Raw genomic sequence first — 25,681 nt, forward strand, 5'->3', positions numbered from 1 at the left:
AAATAGGTGATTCCACTGTTTGGACTGGATCCAGATATTGGGTTCAAGACATTTCTGAATCAAATGTTCCCGAATGAACAAAAGTGAGTTATACGGCTTTTATAATTATACTATACAATAATTATATACAAGACTTGTGAATAATTTTATTTTTTATTATATATAAAAGCATGCATAATAAATAAAATGTTAAGTAAAAATGTGTTGCATGAATGTTTGTCGATGCAATGTGGATCTTTCTTTCTTTTAAATCATTCAAGAATCATTTTGTAGTGTCATACTTGTCATGCATGCATCCACATAGTCCAAAAGGTATAAGAAAAACACAATAATCTTTCATTTTTTGGTATTTATAATAATAAATATGAACATAACCTAGAGGGGCAATGCAGCAACTGGCAAGAAAGTAGGTCTTTTTTTGTAAGTGGTTGCCAGAATCAGATCAGATCCGTGTGATTAAACCTAAAAAGGCATGTCAATATTAGAAAGATCCAATATAAGCAGAAACCAAATAAAAGCCTGGCACTTAAACGGTCTGTGTTAAATAGCAGGGAAAATATTCTCCCACTGACTACACTAGTCAATAAGCAATCCTATCTAATTGCTTTGCTATTATATTATTTTCTTGAAATTACCAAAGATAGATGCAGTCTTGGTGTGATCATTTAGAAAGTCCAGTCTCCTATATTTGAGCAATCCCAGACCCTGGATTGTGTTTAGTTTTTTTTTTCAAGCAGAAATGACAGTGTTTTTCATTTAGTGTTACTTTTATTCGACCTTCGCCTCCTCTATGTAATTGGGTATTTCTTGTATCCTTGCAATGATCCAGTCTCATTAGTTCGGCTCTACAGATCCGGCCTATCTGAATACCGAGGCTTCATTTGAGAAACTCGGCGCTAATTTTGAATCCGAGGGAACGTTATTAAGGAACGCGGCTCGCTCACGTGCCGAGGGCCTACCGCGCATGCGCCAGAGAAACAAGATGGCGGAGAGTGCGGAATTGAAGGTAAAGCGTAGCCCAGAAAATTTTACTATTGATATCGTGGAATTGATGTTTTTCCCGACTAATTCTGGTGTTCAGGGGTGTTTTGTTTATATGAGCCGGTTTGCCAAATGTGTCTGAAGAGTCCTGGTTAAGTCTGGGGTTGTGCTGCGGGACGGGGGAGCGTTGTTATTGTTGTGATGTTCGGACTTGCTGGTGTCAACTAGGTAGGCTGTAAGCTAACGGAGCTAGTTAGTTGTGTCAGAGGGAGAGAGAGCTAGCTAGCTAACCGCTTCCTCTTCAGCATGGTTCAGCTCAGCTCGCTTCAGCGGAAAACTCAGTATAGGCTTGACACAGGTTGTAGGTTTGTCCAAGCCGTTTTCTTGCCCTTATTGGCCTGCGGTATCCGAACCGAACCACTGTGTAGCCAGAAGCAGCAGGCTGGAGCTAGCTGGTCTCGCTCCGCCTGTGTGCGTAGGCTGTGTGGGTTTGCCAGCCGGCTAGCGAGCTGAGTATTATTATCCATATCTGTAGCTCGATAGGATGGATTAGAGATGTCTACCGTATAAATGGTAAAAAGATGTCACCTTAGTGAAAACGCAAACGGCGAAAGCCTTTTATTCTTTTCATGTCTGAGTGACACAAACTGAATGTGGTGAAATCCTGAAGGCTAGCTCTGTCTCCTGCCCTGACGGACCTGCTAATGGTCAGATAGCATTAGCTGTGGGAGCAGCAGCTGAGTGAGTGCTGTGAAAACTAACACTTGTTTTATGCCTTAACGTGTTCTTACCTGCAAATGCATGTTTTGATTGATTCTAGTAAAATGTCTGAAAATCTGTTTGATGTCTGGAGATCTGGTAGATCTGTTTCAGCTCCTGTGGTTAAGTAAAATTTGAGTCTGTTTAGACGTACATATGTGGTGTTAGTAAAGCTACACTAATACATCAATCGTTTTCATCATGAACTTTACATTGTAATATTATTATACATCACTGTTTGGTTGATGGATTGATTTGCAAAAGACTTCCAAAGAAGAGTCATGATTTCAGATATTTCTTGAATGTTATTGACTTATCCACGTGTTGCACACACTGCATGTCTTTTGTTGTTTTACATGAAATCAGGTTCAGATCAGTTTTAAAACGCTGAGAAGAGATCTGACCTCTAAAAAGAGTTTATGCACTGGTTTAAAGTTGCTTTCACATGGACTTTATGTGCATTTTATATGAAAAATATTCCAGACAGACTAATATCAAGTAAAAAATAAATAAATAGAGAAACTATTTAGATCCCAGTACTCCTGACCTGTTGCTATGTTTTATCCATTTGTCAAGTTGGTTGCAGCTGTTTATAGTAACCAAGTCTTATTTTTGTGAAAACAGCTTACATTAGGCTGTAAGCACATTGCTGTTGGTTACATAATTGATATGGAATTGGAAGACGTGGCTTTATGAACAGGAACACAGAGAAGATAGCAGTATGTCATAAATGTAACATAATGGCACATTCCATTTTGTTTTTAAATAGACTGTTATTTTTTTTTCAACAGAACTACATATTATTTGGCAGCAGTAAAAACACTGCTCCAACCACAAGATATCGAACTACACAAAAAATAAATGAGTCGGTGAGTAGTTTTCTTGTTGGTTAGCTGTATGTTCTGATAAGCAGCACTGAGTGCAAACAAGTGATAGTAAAGTGCAGTCTTCAGTCATTAGCGTTTCCCTTCAATTCATATACGATTAACTCTTTGTTTTATAGATCAACACTGACTGAATAATGAAATGAATAATGAAATAAGTAGGAGGTGAGAGAACAACTAAGACAGAGTTAATGTCCCTGTAGTGCACAACCAGTGTGGATGCTGCAAGAAAATGTCAATTTTTATGCCAATATTCTGGTTCTGTGTAGTGTTTGACTCTGTTTCTGTACTGTCTGTAACTGTGTACAGTATAACTATGTAATATACTGATGTAGAAGTATTTACTAGCCCTGTGTGATGTGGGATGACAGCCCACCCCCCCGTCCATTTAAAAATTGCAATAAACTATTTAATCTATCAAGAACTGAGCTTTTCACAATGTCAGGGGCTGTAAAAATAGGGCTGCTGCTATCGATTGTTCTAGTAATCGAGTATTGTAATGATTATTCCATCAATTAATCGAGTAAACATATAAGAAGTACTTTTCTTTACAAGTAATTTGTTTCCTAATTTAGAAAAATTTAAATTGTTATTGCTGAAATTGCATACAAGAATATCTGTGAAAACTAAAGCCATTTAGTGCATTTAATTGCCATATTGCATCAAAATAGTCGGTTCAAAAAGTCACTCCGAGGTAGAGTAGGTTATGGGGAAATATTAATTTAATGAAAATCTACATTATTCTCACTCTTTTTTTTTTTTTTTTTTTTTTTTTATATTAAATCTCCCACATTATCGTGATGTGGTATTCTTTTCTTCCGGGAAAAACTGCTTGAAGTTTTCCAACGTGTTTATCGCCAGCTTCAAAAACGTGCTCCACTACCTCTCTACACGGCCACTGTGGCAGGACTTTTTGGAACGCTCTGTATATAAATAAAAATCTAAAAGTAAATTTCAAATGACTTAAAGAAAATGATAAATGCTCTGTACAGCGTTTACTTTGTCAGTAATAATGTTCTGTGGGAAACACTGCGCTGTGTAGCTAAATTGACTAAACGAAGCATTTGTAATCAAATTACTCAAGTTACTCAAGGAATCGTTTCAGCCCGATAATTCACGGCTCGGAAAATTCGCGGGTTCTCATTTGGAATCTAACTAACAGCAAGTTGCGGATTATCTTAAAATTTGTGGGAATGCACAGCGGGACCGAATGTTCTGGATCGTTAGGAATAACATTTTAATTTATGTATTTGGTCAAATACTGTACACTATTACGTTATTAAAAATTTGCGGATTTTCAGCAACTCGTATACAGCGCCAGGGGACCACTGTATATAAAATCCCCTTTATATGCATTTGTATTTCTGAGTAGGTATAAAGAGCCTTAAAGTTCTTTTAAAAATGTTTGACAATAGAAACAGACCGAATGCAGATTGAATGTACCTTCAGTAAATATGTAGCATCAATAAGTGTTATCTGTCACGTGCGTACCTGCGAGCGAAGTTGGATTCGACAATGATGTTATTTGTACTTTTTTTTTTTTTTTAGATTAGATTTTTTGCTGTAGGCGTATTAATTTTATTTGTTTTATTTTGTTGTGGAACCTGAAAGTGCTCACTTTTTTCTGAATTCTTTTTGTTCTCATATTCTATAATAAATATTGTGTCCAAAATACACTAATAGATATTATTTCATACTAAAACACATTCAAAACATTCACCTTTTACCCAGACTGAAAGTGAGGTGTTTGTGTGCGATTGTGTTGGACCTTCCTGGAGGTCTGGTAATATTGAAGTGTTCACTGGTTTGGCACTGGTAATATAATATCACAATCAAAAGATAATTATCACAAAAATCATATAATGGTAATAATATAATATCACTATATATAAACAGCAGAGTGTTTTTTTGAGGGTGTAGTTTTACTCCTATGACTAAGTCTTCATCTTTCAAATGGTTTGTGTATGATTCAGTTCAATGGATTCCTAAATAGTTACCATTACTGCAGAGCAACACCCATGTTGATGAGGATGTGGCAACCATTAGTCTGAGTAGATAATAGCAGTGTAAAGTAATACACATTTATTTTATATTTGACTGCTTAATTAATGAAATGAGATGGCATTATTTGGTATTAATAATGCAATACTAACATAAATAGTGTAGTCAGTATGTAACACTGTCTTCTCAACGGACTAAACAAACTAACATTGTTTCTCGTTGTACATTTAAATACTATTCTAGACCATTATTACAGAACCAGCACTAATGGTGTTTCTAATACAGTACGTGCTTGAAATGTGATAACTTACCAAAAGGTGTTTGACTACTAGTCTAGATTAATACAAACTTTTAAATGTATTTGAGACACAGCCAAGTAATGGCAATGGTGTATGCAGAAAGCTTTAAAAAGAAATGGAGCGTGTTGGTCTGTTTAATGATGCTGTGCATGAAATCACTAAACGTTACAGTTGGACTTGGAAACTTGATGCAGTCAATGAGTTGGTCCTTCCATCAAGATGCATTTGTGTTCACACTGCACATGTGATGTTGTTATATGCCGTGGACCATTTTGGCTTCCTCACACCTGTATTCAGCGCTGTCCACAATAGAAGTTAGTTGTGAGATTACTACTTGCCTTATTGTAATCATGATTGAATTAAAATAATAAAATAGTGTAGTATTTGTATAATATGCGTCATTGTGCTTATGGTGCTACTTGTTAGAGGTCCGCTGCTTAATTGTAGCATGACGAGTCTTAAAAAAGCTCACAGGTTTGCGGGTGGGTTCTGGTAAATTTTTCCTGTATAGCTGAAGATTGGGTTTGTCTTTGTAAGTAAGTAAAATACTTCCACATATTTAAAATATAAAAATGATAAGCAAATTTTTACATTTTTTTTTTTTCAGTCTCGACACAGAAGACGGCACACACACACACACCTCATAAGTAAATGTAGATAGCTTGTTGTGCACAATGAGTGAGACGAAGCAAAAATGATTAAGGGAGACATGAGGGTGGCTGCAACCATCAACTGCCAATGATCGTACTGATAAGGATTTGTTTGTATAAATAGTTATGCAGCTATTGGTGTGAACTTGTGTTATGAAGTTTCAAGAGGAAATTATTTTCATAACTGATAATTATTTCGTAACTGATAATTACATTTTTACGGCATTTGGCAGACGCCCTTATTCAGAGAGACTGACACCTGAGCAGGGGAGGGTTAGGGACCTTGCTCAAGGGCCCAGCAGTGGCAGCTTGGTGGTCGTGGGATTTGAACTTGTGACCTTCCGTTCTAAAGTACAATGCCTTAAACACTGAACTACCACCTCCTGGTATGTTCATAAGTTGTGATTATGTGCGTTTTTCTCTTTTAAAGGGGGACTGCTGTTTTTATGTGTACTGTTTGTTTACTTGTGTTTGTTTACTGACTCTTGCATGCAATTCTGAATATAGCATATCGCAGGACTTTGTGAGAACTCAGGTTTGGTCTTAAATTGAAACGAGCCGATCGAGTTAAAGCCTATGCAGAACATTACTATCATCTTTTACCTTGGTGAAACTGCAAAACATTTTCCAACTTCTTCGTTTTGAAAAGCACAAACTCCAAGGTGTTTTTGTAGGACTGTGAGGAAGTTCCCTGTGTATAAATTGTAACCATCTCCATTTCCTGCGAAACTAATGTTTTGTAAAGAAAGAAAAAAAAAGGAACATATTATAAAACACGCACATTTTGTCACAAGTGGATGTGAGCTAAGACTTCCTGATTTATACCGGTGCAGGGATTGCCTCGTTGACCCCTTGGTTTTCTATTTGATTTCAAAAACCTAATTAGTGCCTGTAAAACCTTTTTTTTTTCTTAAATACATTCTTACTGCCAGCTTGTTTTCTTGTAGAAAGGAGACAAACTTGGGAAGAAAAACATCCCCTTTAAAGACGCTTCCTTCTGTGTGATTGTTTGTCTGGCTTTTTCTGTATTTCAAAATGTTGTGACTCATAGTAACCATTAAAACGGGAAAACAAAAAAAAGCAGGAAAATAAAGAAGTTTTAAATCAGGAACTGAAAGTATAAAGTTTGTAAATAAGTTCAGAATTTAAAGTGATCTCGGTTTTTAAATAAATTGTAAACGATGATTAAAAGCCATGATGATAAACTAATACATTGTTGTATCATATGAATAATTCAGGGGAAATGATTATTGAAAGGAGAAGGTGACCCTTCTATATTTAGTAGTGTAACTAGTGGAGTCAGTTATTGGCACTGAACTCATCCTGAACTCTAAATAGCTTCTGTTTAGTTAGTTTGATGTGTGTCTTTTCAGTCCATTTCTGTGCATGCTCATTTTCTTTGGAGATCTTGTTTATTTCTTATCAACAGTCCTGGGGTCAGGACTCTGCGTCGATGTCTTCTAGTTTTAGATCACAGGTGCCAGCTTAGTAATTTGCTGTAGGATTTTTCCATAAAATTGTTTGCATGCCCTAAGGCAACAACGTAGCACTACACCAGAGGTGGCACCACCTACAGCTTTTACAAACCAAGAGATCCCTGAAGGCTACACTGCTCAGCAAGTATTCAGATCAAACCTAAATAAAAATTGCCTGGCAGAAAAACAGATTGACTTGAAGGGAATTTTCACAGGATGTGAAACCTTTTGGTTTCAGGTAACAATTGCTTTCGCTTCATGACAACTTTATTTAGGTGAGCCAGTAGAAAACAAGTAGGCGTGTCTGTGGTCTCTGTTCAGTAAATGCTTGTGACTTCTTTTATGCCACTTTGTCTCCGAGTTGTGATTCTGAGAGAGCAATATTTCACAAGGGTTTGTGTTGTAGGCCTGTTTGGAGTATGTGCTTATGAGATATGTAAATTCAGCCAATACACCCTACAAGCTGATAATGATGTGTCACAGGGCAGGGTAATGCACTCGGAGGAAAGTGCTGTTTGCCGTCTTCTGCACACAGAAGCTGACCTAAACACGCTTGGTCAATGTTGCTGTGATTGACAGGAGAGAGAGTATGCCGTCACTCCCATCAGTGGGCACAGCTACAATCCCGATTCCAAAAAAGTTGGGACACTCTACAAATTGTGAATAAAAACAGAATGCAATGATGTGAAAGTTTCAAATTTCAATATTTTATTCAGAATACAACATAGATGACATGAAATGTTTAAACTGAGAAAATATATCATTTTAAGGGAAAACATTTTTTACATTTCATGGTATCAACACATCTCAAAAAAGTTGGGACAAGGCCATGTTTACTGTGTGCACTGTGTGCATCCCCTTTTCTCTTTATAACAGTCTGCAAACATCTGGGGACTGAGGAGACAAGTTGCTCAAGTTTAGGAATAGGAATGTTGTCCCATTCTTGTCTAATACAGGCTCCTAGTTGCTCAACTGTCTTAGGTCTTCTTTGTCGCATCTTCCTGATGCGCCAAATGTTTTCTATGGGTGAAAGATCTGGACTGCAGGCTGGACATTTCAGTACCCGGATCCCTCTTTTACGCAGCCATGATGTTGTAATTGATGCAGTATGTGGTCTGGCATTGTCATGTTGGAAAATTCAAGGTCTTCCCTGAAAGAGACGACGTCTGGATGGGAGCATATGTTGTTCTAGAACTTGGATATACTTTATCAGCATTGATGGTGCCTTCCCAGATGTGTAAGCTGCCCATGCCACCCGCACTCATGCAACCCCATACCATCAGAGATGCAGGCTTCTGAACTGAGCGCTGATAACAACTTGGGTTATCCTTATCCTCTTTAGTCCGGATGACATGGCATCCTAGTTTTCCAAAAATAATTAAAAATTTTGATTCGTCTGACCACAGAACAATTTTCCATTTTTAATGAGCCTTGGCCCAGAGAAAAACGCCTGCGCTTCTGGATCATGTTTAGATATGGCTTCTTCTTCTGACCTATAGAGTTTTAGAGTCTTTGGATGATATTATGCACTGTAGATGATGATAACTTCAAACTCTTTGCAATTTTTCTCTGAGAAACTCCTTTCTGATATTGCTCCACTATTTTTCGCTGCAGCATTTGGGGAATTGGTGAACCTCTGCCCATCTTGACTTCCGAGAGGCTCTTTTTATACCCAATCATGTTGCCAATTGACCTAATAAGTTGCAAATTGGTCCTCCAGCTGTTCCTTATATGTAAATTTAACATTTCCGGCCTCGTATTGCTACCTATCCTAACATTTTTGGAATGTCTAGCTCTCATGAAATCCAAAATGAGCCAATATTTGGCATGACATTTAAAAATGTCTCACTTTCAGCATTTGATATGTTATCTATATTCTATTGTGAATAAAATATAAGTTTATGAGATTTGTAAATTATTGAATATATAAAAATGCTTATTTTTTTTATTCACAATTTGTAGAGTGTCCTAACTTTTTTTTAATCGGCTTGTTAGTTTTGCCCTCTAGGCTCCTGTTTCGATGGATTTAAACTCATCTCAAAAAAAATCTAATGATAGACCCAAGGCTTTTTTTCAGTTGTACCACTGAGACGTATGTGTTTCCATTTTATATACGGTATTTTAGTGTAGTTAGTTGTGTGATTAATGACGGGAAATGCCATTCTCTGAAGTAACAATGGAGTGCACGTAAACCAGGGTCTTGCCTTAATTTGATGTTTTACATCATGCATAAGCGCTTCTAGAAATGATTACAAATACACAATATAGGCAAAAGTTCGTGGACATCTGACCATATACATCATATTCCACATGTGGTTCCCGTTAGTTATTATTATAGAATCTACTGCTCTGGAAAGGTGTTCCACTAGATCTTAACAGGTGGTTGTGCAGATTTATGCTTATAGGATCTCGCATAGTGTCAGGTACTCATTCAGGGCGAGGAGGTCTGGGTGAAGTCAGCGATCCACTTCATCCCAAAGTGTTCAATATGGTTGAAGTTTATAGCAGGCTAGTTAAGATTTTCCACTCCAACCCATGTAAACCATGTCTTTTTGGGGATTGCTTTGTGCATAGGGACAGTGTCACGTTGGGACAGGTTTGGGTCTTCTTGTTCCAATTAGGGAAAATTGTATTTAATGTAAGTGCATCCAAAGACACGCTATACAATTGTGTGCCTCCAAATTTGTAACAGTTTATGGAAAATATATAAATATATACAGTAATGTACATAATCCTCTAAATATTATACATGATTACAGCTGTAGCATTTTTATTTATTTATTTTAATGTTTTTAGTAATATAATGTAAAACAAAATTGTTTTGCTGCCCTACTGGCTTAACTTACAAATAATGAATTAGCTAAGAATTTTTTTTTTTAACAACAGCAGCATCACATAAAGCTGCTTTATCATTAATCTTAACAAGCCTAAATGAAACGGCCTGAATGTAATAAGCACCATTAAACTATGAAATTGCTCCACATATTATTACAACTGCATTGGAAAAATATCAAGCTTTGTAAGTGAAATGTAAACCGATGCCATAACAGCAATGGTTCAGTATATTTGAGGTTTCTCTGCTTTAGTTTTTAAATGTTCATGCATTATTGATGTGCTGCTATGAAAGGCATCTCTGTCTTGTGTATGCTGCATTGTATAGTGGTTTTCCCTTTTTTTATTTTATTTTTTTTATTTTTTTAATAAAAAGTGTAGCTTAAACTCTACCTCTTTGATGAAATGATTCTGACTTTCTGTCTGCACTGTGTGGTCTTTTTTCCCCGTGTGGTTGGCTTGCCCTCCTGTTTTCTTTTGGTCACATGTTTAAGGTTCAGGAATCTGCATTAAAGTTCACATACAGTCCTGAAACATTCAAACCGTCAAGGGCAATACAATTTTTTTGCTGTAGACTGAGAGATATTGACATTTAGATTTGAATATAAAGAGAGTTCAAGATATACTCTTATGTCAAAATTCAGTATTGCACATTTTATATCAGACCACTTATTCTTAAGGTGTGCATAAATATTGCAGCACGTGATTAACAGGTGTTTCCTGTTACCCAGGTGTTGTCCTAGGTCCAAATAAAAATGTAATTTATAAATAGCTCTGTGTGGTATTTCACTACATTTGCTGTTAAAAAAAAATATATAAAAAGGTCAACATGAAGAGAGGTCTTTATGGGGAATAAGATTTTGAAGCTGAGAAAAGAGGAAACAGGCATTAGGCATAGACAATAAAGCAATTTGAAATGTCATGAAAAACAGAGAAACTACTGGGTTATTTTTCAACAGACAAAGAATGTGTCAGCAAAGGAAAACTACAGCAGCTGATGATCGAAACCTCGGAAGAGCTGTAAAGAAAAACCTCAAACAGTCTTTAACAACAACCTCCACAGAACGGTAAAGACTTTAAAATATTGAGGCTATACCACAAGACGCAAACCTGTTATCAGCAGTATGAATTAGAAGGCCAGATTGAAATTCATGTAGAAATATAACGATCAGTCGCAAAAAAAGTTTGGAACCAAGAAGTGTTCGCATATTTTTGAAGATGTTGGCGATTTAGCCCTTAACCCTAAATTGCTCAGGTATATAAATGACATATTTGAAATTTGCTCTAAATAATGGTGTCAGCAAAATGCCGTAAATGTTAAATTACCCTCTTCTAAAGTGATGGGCTTATAGTCTGGAGGAAAAAAGGATCTGCATATGATCCAAAACATTTCCATGTTTATCAGCCAGGCTTATAGGTTTACTAATGATGTTATTCAAGATGGTAGCAGCAGAATTAATTCATTTGGCAACTGTTTGCTAACATACAGGGACAAGCATCAGCATTAAGGTTTTAGACTGGAGAAAAATTAACCGATCGTTGGTTGCAGCCCTAAATGCATTATGGTTACGTGTTGTAGCACCCCCTTACCTTGCAACTTGCATTTTGTCTGTATTGTACATCAGTTCTATAGAAATACAATTGGTTGTTAAATACAGTGTATGTTTAAGGGTTTGTTGAACTGTCTTAAATATTATTACATAATGCAAATTCAAAACTGAATCCAATTATAATTGTTTTCAAACCATTAAAAAAATACTGTACAGACAGCTGCAGTTAGTTATTTTAGAAGGTAGATTCTCCATGCTGTTAAGCTAGGTGTGTCAGGATGCATAATCACAAATTATTACTTCCTCATGTGCTAACTATGAGACATATTTGCAACTGAAGACACTGAAGTTTCATTTTCAGCCCCGTTCTTTGTTGGTGTGATATTGACTTACAGTAATTCCGGTGACTGAAAGTGTGACTTTTAAGAACTAAGTTCTTGTAAGTGTGAACTGAAGTGTTTTTTTTTTTTTTTGTTTTTTGTTTTTTTAAATCCTTATATATTTGAAGATACATTTGTCCTATAATCATTATAATAATAATAATAATAATAAGTTAAATCTATTAAGATATATTTGTGACTTTCTATTATTGAAAGTTTTAAGTGGCATGAAACCTCCCAGTGAGGTTTTATATATATATATATATATATATATATATATATATATATATATATATATATATATATATATATATATATATATATATTATTACATTTTTTTACTCTTCTCTCTCTTGGAGCTCCACTCATCAAATCCAATTAGTGAACCAGGTCTAATTTTAGTATAATATATACATACTTGTATATATTTTTCTATGTTCGTATACATCATTTTTTAAGCATGTGAGCTAGGTTTACTTTTGAGGGAAATTGTCTAAATCTGGTCAGCAAATTTAGGCCTTTGCTTGGTAATGCTCAATTTATCTATATACCGTAATGTCTACACTAATGTACTTTACACAGGCTTTAACGAAAGACACGTTACACACGGTGTAACAGGTGAAATATGTTGCGCTTTCTTTAGGAGCATAGCGGTATTTTGGGAATAGCCTGCCACTGCATTTTTTCCGGTATTACTGCGTGTGTTCAAGACGAGGATTATGTGCTTATTATTTTCTGATGCTCATTTCTAAATTTCTTTGACTAACCCATAACGCTGTTGCCAAGAAAATTAAAAAAGCACGAGTTTTGGAAACCTGTCTGTGCGTATATGATTTCTGTTGCAACTGGAGTTACAACTCGAGCTCTCCCTTCACCCAGACTCAACATGCTACAGCGGCTTGTATCTAAACAGTAGCCTACCAAGAAAGTCATTGTTCACTGTCTTCCTCCTTCCTTTCACAACTATTTATCTCGGGAGTTTATCTTTTGGCATCGTCGTGCATTAAAAAAAAAAAGTTTTTTCTCCCGATGCCGTGTAGCTCAGAACACTGGTGAGGGGTGTTTTTTTTTTTTTCGTTTCCGTTCGGAAATTTCATTGGTCTAATGTTATGTCGCTCAGTTTTCTGGCTTGAAGTTTGTGAAACCAGGAAAAATCCAGGGAAAAAATCATAAATTAGCCGCCTCGTTGTTTAAGCTGCAGGGTTCAAAACGTAGGAAAAAAGTAGCGGTTTATAGTCCGAAAAATACGGTAATATGATTCGCACAAGCAAATTATGATACAGAAATGAAACTCAGTCAGTATAGACTAACAGAGCCTAGTCAATACTAATATTTGATAGCTGCTAGGTCTTGTTGTTTCCAGAGTATTATTTTTTGAGTGCAATTAACCTTTCCTTTTTAGAGCTATCAGCAAACCGCAGATTATATAGCTGGAGCCAAGTTACTGTTTGTGCATTTGCACAATGTCGATGTTAAAATGAGTAAAGGTAGAAGTGGTAAAGGTTCACTCAGTTACTAAGTGAGTGAAAGTCTGACTGGATAAACAAACCAGCCAGTGGCAATGCATGTTTCTATTTATTTTGTGGTCAGTACATATATTTGCATGTTACACATTCTTAGAGGGTGAAAACAGTGCTGCAGGGTAGTGAAGGTATTTATTTTACTTTTTTTTTTTTTTATTTATTTTACATAAAACAGACTTACCCTGTCAACTCGTGGTATAACTGGCAGAAAGAGCAGATGACAGACATGCACCTACTTTAAAGCCCCACATTTCTTTTTCTTTTCTTTTAGTTCAGCATTTGAATACTTAAATACTTCAAACTAGTTTTTAAGCTGTCAATCACAGTGTGTCTTGGGGCAGCTTAAATCATTGGTGGAATGTTATTAGCTGCCAAGTGCTGTTTTTGTGACCACAGATATTTTCTGTTCATCTATTATTGGTCAGAATTGTCAGAAATGGTCAATGTAAGTAGTCGAATACCCCCAGCTGCACACGGATCACTGATAGATAGAAGATGTGTTTTGATAATACATATACCGTATTTTTCGGACTATAAGCCACTACTTTTTTCCCCACGTTTTAAACCCCGCAACAACGAAGCGGCTAATTTATGAATTTTTCCTGGGTTTTTCCCGGTTTCACAAACTTCAAGCCAAAAAACTGAACCCCATAACATTAGACCAATGAAATTTCCGAACGGAAACGAATAAAACGCACGTCACTTGTGTTCTGAGCTGATGGTAGATAATTTATAATTGATTTATTCACCCATTTGAAATGAGTTGCATGTGTATTTTGGACCTAATCGAAGGTGTGTTTGAGGTGTGCAAAACCCAACAGCCGTGCGTGAACATCTGATTTCTATTGACTGGTGGACTACTGATAGTTTTGCTTTTGTTCTGTAGGATTTTCATATTTGGGTTACGCTGACATGTAGACATTATAACCTATTGGTCATAACATAAGGCATTGATGATCATTGTGATCATTTGATGTGATAAAATAGTTACCGATTTCTTTTTTTATTTTTATTTTATGCTGCAATTCTGCATTACTATTGCTTTAATACAGTCCCTTTTTAGAGTCATGGTAGGGTCTGTCACAATTTTGTCATTGTATACTTGTCTTAAACTTGTCTCCTTTTCTTCAGAAGTTGGTTTGTGGCATTAGCGGAGGAGAGTCTGTGACTGGCCTTCCTGTCTTAGACAGCATGTTTGTGAGGGGGCAGGTTAATAAAAATGTGTTTGCGTCCATGTTTACATGAACAGTCCAGCTGGCAGTAAACTGGCAAGAGAGTGGTTACAAAGATGGAGAAATGTGAGCTGCTAAGGCTGCAGTTCTTTGTTTTCATTGGAGCTTTGCTTCACTGCTTTTGTTATGAAAGCTCACTGGTTCAAGTTTAGATTCAGTCTTCCCCTCCCCCAATATCTCTCAATCTTTGCTCTCTCCTGGACCAGCTATAATAGAAACCAAATGTTGGGTGCTAGGTGGTTTAGTTAAAATGCTCGAGAATTGTAAGCGCTTTTGTAATAATGAAAGAATTATTTGGGATCAGTAAAATGAGTTTTTACGTTCATCACAGGAAAATAATAACGCTTTAGAACTTCATGTTCTCATGAGATAATGTCTTTCTGGGTTTTTTTTGTTTGTTTTTTTCCCCCCTGCTGTTTGAAGCTTCCACTAAAAGAACTTCCTTTTATTTGCATTTTTATCTAGTTATTAATCAGATGTAAGAAAATTGTGCTGGTATCACCATGATGGTGTCTTATAGATTATATGCTTAAACTGAGAAGCTAAGAAGCAGGATTTTGAGCCCAGTTCCACAGTAACAGAATAAATCTTTTTTTTTTTTTACATTTTAAATCAGTTGTTTTCTGGTGCACGAGTAGAATACCACAACTGCAATGAAATAACTTTTTTCCCCTCTTTACTCTCTCCATTGGCAAAACAGCAAATGGTGATGAGCCTGCGTGTCTCTGAACTGCAAGTACTCCTAGGATACGCTGGTCGCAATAAGCACGGGAGAAAGCACGAACTATTGACCAAAGCACTCCACTTGTTGAAAGCTGGCTGCAGCCCTGCTGTACAGATGAAGATCAAGGAGCTTTACCGTCGCCGCTTCCCCACAAAAATGGTGTCCCCGACAGACCTCTCGCTTTCCGGGGTTCACTCCACAACAGGTGTAACGTCTGCAGGTTTGCCTGCCAGCCTCACCCAACTCGGGTTTGACAGCCACGGTGCACCTTCGCCTCTGCTGCCTGTCTCTCTCCTGGGGCCCAAGCATGAGCTGGGCCTTCCACACCTTCCTTCATCCCTGCATCCTGTCCATCCAGATGTCAAGCTCCAGAGGCTTCCTTTCTATGATGTGCTGGATGAACTGATCAAGCCCACCAGCCTGGGTAAGTGATTTTTGTTTTTCACACTGTAAACCCATAAGGTTCTTTCCACTTGGTGACAGGAAGGTGCTCTTGAAAAGATTTATGGCTTATCATGTTGGATAAGGTCCAGTGAGTCTATATATAGCTGTGGTGCTAAATATAATAGAGGCTGTACCATTGGAAAGATGGTGGTGTGCAGTTTAAGGGTGTAACGCTACACAAGATTCATGGTTCGTTACATACCTCGGTTTTTAAGTCATCGGTCGGTTTCATTTCAGTATAGTTAGGGGAAGAAATGCAAAACTTAAAATTGTAATAAATATTAAATAAAATGTCTGCTTGGTTAAATAATGATGATTTATATAAAATATATAAAACCAAAATAGAATAAATTAGATGAATGCAAATACCCTTTTTATATTATATTGATTAAGTTGAGTAATCAATTAAATTGGTACAAATTAAATTGATTAAATAAAATGAAATAAATGGAAAATTTAATTCAACATTTGACATTTGTTAGACCTCGTTTGGGTAATACAGAAGTGTATATGTTTTACATATAATATTACATTTTCTAAAGATATGATCTACTTAATGTACTATTTATTTCAGCATACTTTAACAAATGAAGCAGACGCTAAAGAATCCATATCAAAATAACACACAACAAACTGAATTTCGGCACACTACAAATCGTATTTCCGGTATGACGTTAGAAGCCACAGTGACACTGTGATCACTTTTAGTTTTTTTTTTATACTTGAGGCACATTTGTATTCAAGTTTTATCATCATTTTCAAAACGCGCTCAAAGTGCGAGGCAGAGACTAAACAAACTTGCGGTCCGCAATGCTTTCCCGTGGGAAATTTGTTTCGCACGTAGGAACAATTGCTTTCCGTACACATGTGTACCCAAAAGAAAGCACTCTACCAAAAAACGTTCAGTACAAATACGTGTACCGTTACACCCCTATCTCAGTTAAGTGCATGTGGGTACAGAGGGGCAAAAACTAGCCGTAAAAGGAAGCATTATTTTTTAATTTATACAAATATTTAAACTTCAAATATAAGCAAGGTCGATGTGACCACCACAACCATCGATCTCATGACATTACATGAACTGAAACTAGCCTAAAATATAAAGACTAAAACAACTTAGAAATTAGAAATGACTAATAAGTCTGTTCCCTTTTTGTAAAAGAAATACCTGCGCTTGATATCATGATGCATGTCTAATGCTGTGAAATTACATTTTTTAATATAGAAAGTAAGTAGGACATTTTAACACATATTAACATGGTTGTGAAAATGGACATTTGTGGAAGTTCCACTATTGAAGCAGATTCAGGGAAAACACCCAGTATATGCACAAACAAGTCTCCATTTAGTAAAATTAAATCCAACAATGGTTGACTCTAAGGTCAAAAGTTTCCTAAATGTTGCTATGATAACATTTCAATTTTATAGGACAAGAATATGTAACTTTAAAAAAAAAAAAAAAAATGTTAAGGGTTTTCTGTTATATAAAAATAAATAAATAGGACACCCCCCCCCCCCTTTTTTTTTTTTTTTTTTTTTTTTTATATATAAATATATATAAACAGTTCAGCATTATATTGTGGTGTATAAGCATGCTACTGTTGTTTTGATCTTGTACAAAACCGGTAATCACTTAAGTACCCTTTTGCAAACATGCATTTCCCCTACGTTAGGTTAAAAAAAAGAATGAGAATATTGGAATAACAACAAAAAAAAATTCTAATGAATGTATGAATGAATAATTTTCTCTTTGTCTCTCTTTCCTTCAAGTTCTTCCTTACTATAAGCAGATTAAATTCAGTAAGTTCTTTTTGGACATGTACAGTTTGAATTGTATTTGGAGTGCTATGCCACTGAAGAGAATTAGTAAATAAAAATGTTCAGTTCTTAGAATCTTCAAATATCACAATACTTCCCAAAATAACTGTAAAAAACTAACAGCCATTATCAAATATACCCTTCACACCACCGTTTCAGTTGTATTCTTATGTTATTATCTGCCTAATTTCCTTGGATGCAATTGTTTTTCCAGCCTCAGACAATAATCAGAGGTTTCAGGAAACATGCTTTGCATTTGCGTTGACGCCACAGCAAGTACAACAGATCAGCAGCTCGATGTAAGTATGGGGGAGGAGCATTGATTTGTTTAGCATCGTTAATAACCATGACGAGTTTGGAAATCAGTAGGGACAATTATAGTAGAATAATGTGAACGAGGACACTAGGGTTGTCTAGTAGTATAGATGAATTTATTGAGTTTTAAAGATATATTTATTTTACCAAGTGCTTTTATCTGTCCTTTACAATGTTGAGTATGGTTTACTGCTTCTCCTTCATTTCTACCCCTTCTTTGTTTCATAGGGACATTTCTGGGACCAAATGTGACTTTTCAGTACAGGTTCAATTAAGGTATAATTTTACACACCTTTTCTCGTTCACAGCACACCACAAAAGCAGTTAATTATAGGTAGTCCTTTTATTATAAAAACTATTGTATGTATTGTATCATTTTATTGTGGAAAATTAAATGAGAAAAAAAGAAAACCCATTGCTCCCATTCTTTTTTTATTTCTACAATAGTTATACAAAGGAAAGTTCACTTTTTTTAAATGTATTATTATTTGTTCCTTATTGCATTGGGTTATTACATTCCAGTGCTTTTTCTGGTTGGGTTTCAGGCCTGTAAAGATCATTCCCACATACTTCTTAGATGGCCCTACCGTATAACACGCAGTTCCTGTCCACTTTTATCTTTCGCAGGTTTTGTTTATCAGAGACGAGTTGTCCTCAGGAAGACCATTTCCCACCAAACCTCTGTGTGAAAGTGAACGGAAAGCCCTGTAACCTCCCTGTGAGTCGGCGCTTGTCAAAATCACTTATTTAAAATCTTTTCAAATTTTTTTGTTTGTGTCATGCATTTGTTATTTTTTTTTATTCTCCTTAGGGCTATCTTCCTCCAACTAAAAATGGAGTAGAGCCAAAAAGACCAAGCAGACCCATCAACATTACCTCTTTGGTCCGTTTATCCACAACAGTACCCAACACTATTGTGGTATCTTGGACATCAGAAATCGGCAGGGTTAGTAACGAGACAACGATGCAGTTGGTGCTGACATTGCTTTATTAAAAGATGCAACAAAATGACATCACTTTTAAAAAAAGTTTGTATTGTACCTGTATCTCAAAGACATGTCTTTTGATGTTTTTTATTAGAGTTATTCTATGGCAGTGTACCTCGTCAGACAGCAGTCGTCTTCAGTGTTGCTACAGAGACTACGGTCGAAAGGCATCAGGAACCCAGACCACTCAAGAGCACTCAGTGAGAAATACATAATTTTATTAACAGTGTATAGCCAAATTAAGCTCAGTGTATTTGTGTTCGTTGTTCTAAATTTGTTAATAGTAAAATGCTCTTTAAAATATCAACAGTCAAAGAGAAGTTGACTGCTGACCCTGACAGTGAGATTGCTACCACCAGTTTGAGAGTCTCCCTACTCTGTCCGGTATGCTTGCGCTCTCTATTATGGTCTACAGAACGATTTCTATAAAAACTCTACTAAATCTATGTTGAACAAACCTTTGTATTTTTGAACTTTGTTTTTAAGTTGAAACAGCCATACTTTCTGTAATCATTTAGCTGATTTGTGCAACCGATAGATAATACAGTTAAAGAATATCAAGAAACAGACCGATGAATGCAATGCTCATATGATTTGATTCCGTATGATTGTGCATGCGTGTGAATGCATGTGACAGCTAGGGAAGATGCGACTGATGGTTCCATGCCGATCGCTGACCTGTTCGCACCTGCAGTGCTTTGACGCCACACTCTACATACAAATGAATGAGAAAAAACCCACCTGGGTGTGTCCAGTGTGCGACAAGAAAGCTCCATATGAACACCTTATCATTGACGGGTCAGTGCACAAGTACTAAATTCTCTATTTTAAAAATATTTTTAAAAAGCAAGAAATTGGGTTACATGCCTTGTAATTAGTTTTTTTCTGTTAGTCCACCTAAGCCAAATTCAGCAATTTAATAAGTACTGTTCATTTTTTTGTGTCTTAATATTTGAAATAATACATTATTATATGGCCAAAGGTTTGTGGACATCTGGCTACAAGATTTATGTGCTTTTAAAAATCTATACACAATTAGTTGCTGTTATAATAACCTCCATGGTTCTGGCAAGATTTTGGAGTACCATTGTGGAGATTCGTGCTCATTCAGCTACAAGGGCATTAGTAAAGTCAAGTACTGATTATGAGGCCTAGAGTATAGTCAGCATACCACTTTATCCCCAAGGTGTAAATAGTGATAAGATCAGATCTCTGTAACAGGCCACATACGATCGTCCACTTCAACCGATGTAAGCCATCTTCATGGCGCTGGCATTGTGCACAGGTGCATTGTCATGCTGGAACAGGTTTGGCTCTCCTAGTTGAAGAGTGAAAGGAACGGAAAATGTAATGCATTCAAAGACTGTAGAGTTATGCATGTGCAACTATGTGGTAACAGTTTGGGGAAGAACCACATATGGCAGGAAAAGTCAGATGTACCAGTATTTTGTATATATAGTGTGTGCTTTATAGAAGTTTGTGCATAGGAGTAATGGTAAGTTACAACGGAAGCTGCTTGTGGTGTTGTGTGTAGGTTGTTCATGGAGATCTTAAACAGCTGTGTAGACTGCGATGAGATCCAATTTAAGGAGGATGGTAGCTGGGCACCCATGATATCCAAAAAGGTGGTGCAGGAGGTGTCCGCTTCGTCCAACGGCTTAGAGGGTATGCAATGCTAAAGCTCACTCTTTTGCCATTTGGAAGAAACAAACACTATTGCTTTTAGCTAATTACTTTGTCAATGAATCAATATGCCAGCACTTGTAGATTGTCTTTCACTTTACTCATTTAAAAAAAGTTAAATGTGCACTTTTTTGCTATTCCCAAAGTGATCTAGGTTTTCAATAAATTAATATATGGTGCAATCTGGGTTAATACGTCCGGATAGATATTAGTTAAACCCGAATGTTGAGCTGGAGACCTAAGTGTGCAGACTAAAGAGCACAAGTAAATATATTTTATAACTAGAATTGAAGGGAAGCTTTTTCTTTCTTGTTGGTCTGTTATTTGAACAGGTTCGTGTCGACCAGTGCTATCTGATCACAAAAACAGTTCATCCCACACCAGCAGTAGCAACAATAAAAAAGTGGAAGTGATTGACCTTACACTGGACAGCTCCTCAGATGATGACAATGATGATGAGCCTCCTCCAAAACGAGCCTGTCCATCTCTTTCACCCACCTCACCAACAGTCACTAAAGGGTACGTCTTCTTTACATTACATTACACACATTTACTGCTACTGAATAATGAGAAAAGTATTGGTGTTAACTGCCATAAACTGTGTGAAACTTTCTTTTCCCTTTTATAGAAGCTACTTCTCAATAAGTAATATGAATAGCTATTGATTGAGAAAGCATTAAAAAAAAAAAAAAAAGCTCTTTTACAAGTACAATTCAATTTAATAATCATTTATTCAAATTGTATCCCAACAGAGTGTTAAATCTTCACCATCAGGCATCGCCAGTGACGCGTGCTCCAAGCATGCCAGCAGTGGAGACAAACTATATTCCCCCTCCACCTCCTCTCATTCAGGACTACCGCCACTATTACCACACACCCAGTGACCTGTCAGGTATGAGGAAAAATTAATGGGTGCATGGGAATTATGGACAGTTTGTGTTTCCAGGGGAATAATAATAAAAATTTTAAAAAAGCAGTAAACGCTGCCTTCTAATTTTAATCTCTCCAAGGCAGATGTTATCGTTAGGTAGTTATGCAGACGTGTGCCTAATTTCTTCTGATTTTTGCAGTATTTGTCCTACTAAATATATTCTTAATTTTTGTTCCACAGAGCTGAATTTCTTTTCATTTTTACCAGGGGAAAATCATCCGGTAAGCTCACAATCTGCCTTGTGCCTTTAAAGCTTAGCTGTAAGGGAACTGACTCGAAGGTATACTGTATAGGGTTTAGTTTTCTGTTTAGTTGTTTTAGGTGTAAAGAATAAAACACAATGAGGCGTGCTGTTCTAGTAAGAATTAATCAAGGACAGGGCGGTATGAGATCACCCTAAAGGTCTAATAACTTTCCTAACAGCAGAAAAACAATGTGTTTAATTCATTCTAAGACCATTAAAACACTTACACTTACAAACACTCTCCAGTAGCAAAACTCTTCCCTCTGTTTTCTCGCCACCAGCATTACAACATGGTTATGGCAGCAGCAGCCGCAGCATCTGCTTCTGCATCAACATCAGACGATCATGAGCTCCTCCGCTTCTTGCCCTATAACTCTTCACAGTTGTACCTGGATCAAACGGGCACGGCGCCGAGCAGTTCACTGGCACCACCCAATGGCAGTGCGGGCAGCAGTAGCAGCCTGCAGGACAGCCATGGGCACAGCAGTGTTGCCCGCTCACGGTCGGACACAGCGGCCTCAGTCATATTCGGCACTATCTCAGACGTCATTTCACTCGATTGAGCACACAGGCACAGGAACCCAAAGACAAACAGGCCTCGCCGCACCATCCACGTGGGACATGAGAAGCATGGTGTGCTTCAAGAGGATTTTCGAGATGAATTAAAGAAAAGGAAAAGTGGGTGGGGGAAAAAGACAAATGCCTTTGTAACAAAAAAGAAAAGAAAAAAAAGAAGAAGAAAATGAAACGCTGTACAGAGAAGAAATATCTATTTTCAGTTTTACTTTTGTATATAAACAATAGGACGCTGCCTGCCCAGTGAGTGACTTCAGTTCATATTTTTTGTGTGAATACTGAAGGTGTTTTTTCACTTCTCCATGTGCTGTCCCTTGACTTAAACCTATTCTCTATCTTTTATACTCTTTTTGCTATTTTATTTCACCTCAAACACTTCTTTCAGACCCAGTCAGTTTTATTTTTTCTTTCTTTCTTTTTTAAGAGTCAATATGTTATTTAATGACACTTTTCTTGTGCAGGTAATTTATGATGCTTTTAAGTTATGTAGTTTGTATGCTGTATAAAAAGCATTTCCTGATGCCATTACAGGATCTAGCCATGAGGCATGCTCAGAACGGCAGACACCTCTAATTCCAGCTTTGCATTTACCTCCATCTAGCGCTCAGTAAAGTATGCGAAAGAAAGAATTTTTTTTTTTTTTTCTCTTCCAGATATTTATGCAGAGATCATGTTGCACACATCTCCTACAACTTATAAAACTAAATGTTAATTATAATGGTAATTATTTGAGGATAAGTAGTTTGCTATGAGTAATTTATCAACTGAGGAGAAATGTAATTGAAGGCTTGGTACTATAGTGTGATGCATTTATGAAGTTAATCAATCAACCTAAGAAGTATATTTAGACAACGTCATGTAGCTGCAGAACATAGTTAATGATGTGCCATCCAAGGTTGTGTTTAAATGAAAGATTTCTCTGTCATAACAGAAGACTAATTGAGGTCTAGTGAACTGTCCACCTTCAGTTTTTAACAAAATTAGATCTTGATTCACACTGTCTTTCCAGGCATTGGGAAACCCAATTGTTTCATTTGATTTTTTTTTTTTTTTTTTTATGATTCTGTTGTCTGTGTAAATTTGACTGAACAAAAGCTGTATTGCATTGATCAGAGTTTATGAGCAATGGCACGGGTACCAGGAAATGGTAAACCCACATAATATTCTGTGTTGGTATCTGCTGTTTCCTGTTCAAAAGCTGTGTCATGTGCTACTCTTCTACAACGTCAAGTTTTCAGGACTGTGATAATCATCTCTCTGAAGGGAAAGTCAACATTTTGACGATTAATATATTTTGTTACTTATAGTGATAAAATCTGTGTGTGTGGGTGTGTGTGTATGTGTGTATGTATATATATATATATATATATATATATATATATATATATATATATATATATATATATATATATATATATACACACACACACACACACTTTGACGATCGGGTCATAACCGCTTGAGAAGAAAACTTACAGATTTTTTTACGCCAATAGAAAAACACTGATCTTTATTAATGTGTATGTATGGTCTAAATGTACATACATAAGAACTCAGTCTTTGGATCTATTTTCAACCAAATCAACTTTTTCAAAGTCTGGTGCACACTTACAATTTTTTTGTATTGGCTTAGTTTGCTTTTCAAATCGTTGTAAAAGTGTTGTGCCTTGTTATATTGCTGGTCCTCTAGATCTTCCTTTGGCATGCAGAAACCTAAAAAATAGATTCCTGCATCCTGGCATTCACCTTTATTTCTTTATGTAGAAAGGAAGGGTTTTTAATAGTCAGAATGCTTAACGTATCTTTTTAAGTGACCTTTCAGTTTTATTTAAATGTTTCTTATTTTTCCTGGTGAGGTCACAGCCACGTCACGTCATCTTTGCCACCTCTTTCCCTCACTCTTGTTAAAAAAAAAAAAAAAGAAGAAAAAAAAGATTTTATTTATTTTGTAATCTATATATTTTTAGTATTTGTTTGACAATTATACTTTACTGTCATTGTACATTTATTTCAATATTAATTATTTAAAGAGCCCTCGTCATGTGCTTTGCATAGTAGCAAGCATCCTGTTATTTGTCTTTGTGTTCCTTGTTTTGTCATATTGATTTATGTCTATTCTGTACATTTAATTCCATCTCCAGAATCTATGGTGTTGTCAGATTTGACTATTTTCATTGCAATTAAACACTTTAAACATTTAAAAGCCAGCTGAGTGTGGACGAACTCTGGCGCAGTTAAGACCCATTTTAAGAAATGTTTAGAAATGTTCAGAGGCTCATCAGTTTGTTTAGCCACTGACTCCTTATGCACAGCCATTATTACCTGTAGAAATTGAAGCTTTCATCAAAATTTAAGTGTCGATTGTAGAAAATATCTTCTATTTCATATAGGCCAACATTTATACATGTAGTACATGCTAGTTAATTCAAGTAAAAATGAAAAAGAAGAAGAAAACCTTGTGCACAGAGGGGACCATGAATTGATCTTAAGAACTTCATGAGAAAATTCTGCACTGGAAATTTCATTTTGGTGAGGCATTAGATTACACTGAACTTAAGCCATTAAGATGAAGTAGTCCATATCTAGATTCAGGTAGAAGCACTGTCATTTGTTATTATTTTAAAGAATCGGCACGCTGTGCCATACACGACTGACACTTAAACCAGTTACAGGTTTCCAGACAGAATTCTACCACTAGAGAAGCGACCTAACCCGTTTTAGCTGTAGTGGTAAGACTGGTGTGCATGAGATCTCTCTGCCTTAAACTCTTGTATTCTTTTTATCATGAAAGAAATCATTATGTATATCAAGCCACTATCAGTTTGTACAAAACATCAAATTATTTATTATTTGATTTGGGATACATTGTTTACCTAATGAATGTTAATTGTTTATGTAGAGAGTGGTTTAGCTGTAATAAAACACATGCAACTATTGGCCATTTCTGTCTTTATTAACCATTTTCTGCTCTTGCTCTCACTGCTTTGATTGTTGATCAACATTTGGAGAAACGTAGTTCCAGGTTTATAAGCCTTAATAAATAAAAGCACAAACCACTGGAGAAACAAATCCCTCTGATTAAAGTAATGGACTACATCCAAACCACACAGCGGAAATCAGCACAGCAGGGGAACCAAGAAGGATCAGGGAGGTCGTTTCAGTTCCTCCAGGCCGGAGGGTGTATGTAGGCCAACGACCGTATATATACGCACTATGATTTATTGTATACTTGGATACAGTCGCTTGCAAAAGTATTGGCACCCTTTCTTAAAGACGAACCAGAAAGCTATTTGAGTGTTTAGAAATTCATCTGTGATCACATACAGTACCAGAAGGTTTTGTTTGAAGATCTGTCTGCCATTGGCAAAATGTTACAACTGGGTTGTGGTTGGAG

At 36.4% G+C, this 25,681-nt stretch overlaps 1 protein-coding gene across 4 annotated transcripts; it reads left to right on the forward strand.

Moving 5' to 3' along the window:
* The first annotated feature begins 965 nt into the window (after positions 1–965).
* Positions 966–25,221, forward strand: pias1b (protein inhibitor of activated STAT, 1b). Of its 4 annotated transcripts, XM_046864511.1 has the most exons (17): positions 1,074–1,722; positions 2,532–2,609; positions 10,841–10,948; positions 15,267–15,714; positions 17,505–17,534; positions 17,767–17,851; positions 18,096–18,143; positions 18,495–18,585; positions 18,679–18,813; positions 18,948–19,053; positions 19,164–19,237; positions 19,491–19,651; positions 20,388–20,518; positions 20,869–21,055; positions 21,289–21,428; positions 21,648–21,688; positions 21,993–25,221. In XM_046864511.1, the coding sequence occupies exons 4-17, from the start codon at positions 15,270–15,272 to the stop codon at positions 22,272–22,274; spliced, it is 1,956 nt and encodes a 651-aa protein (XP_046720467.1). In that variant the 5' UTR covers positions 1,074–1,722; positions 2,532–2,609; positions 10,841–10,948; positions 15,267–15,269; the 3' UTR covers positions 22,275–25,221. The 4 variants fall into 4 exon arrangements, with proteins under 4 accessions (XP_046720464.1, XP_046720465.1, XP_046720466.1 ...); XM_046864508.1 differs by lacking the exons at positions 1,074–1,722; positions 10,841–10,948 and adding an exon at positions 966–1,006; XM_046864509.1 differs by lacking the exons at positions 1,074–1,722; positions 10,841–10,948; positions 17,505–17,534 and adding an exon at positions 966–1,006.
* Positions 25,222–25,681: the final 460 nt, after the last annotated feature.

This window comes from Silurus meridionalis, chromosome 13 (assembly GCF_014805685.1).
Source record: "Silurus meridionalis isolate SWU-2019-XX chromosome 13, ASM1480568v1, whole genome shotgun sequence".
NCBI classification, from domain to species: domain Eukaryota; kingdom Metazoa; phylum Chordata; class Actinopteri; order Siluriformes; family Siluridae; genus Silurus; species Silurus meridionalis.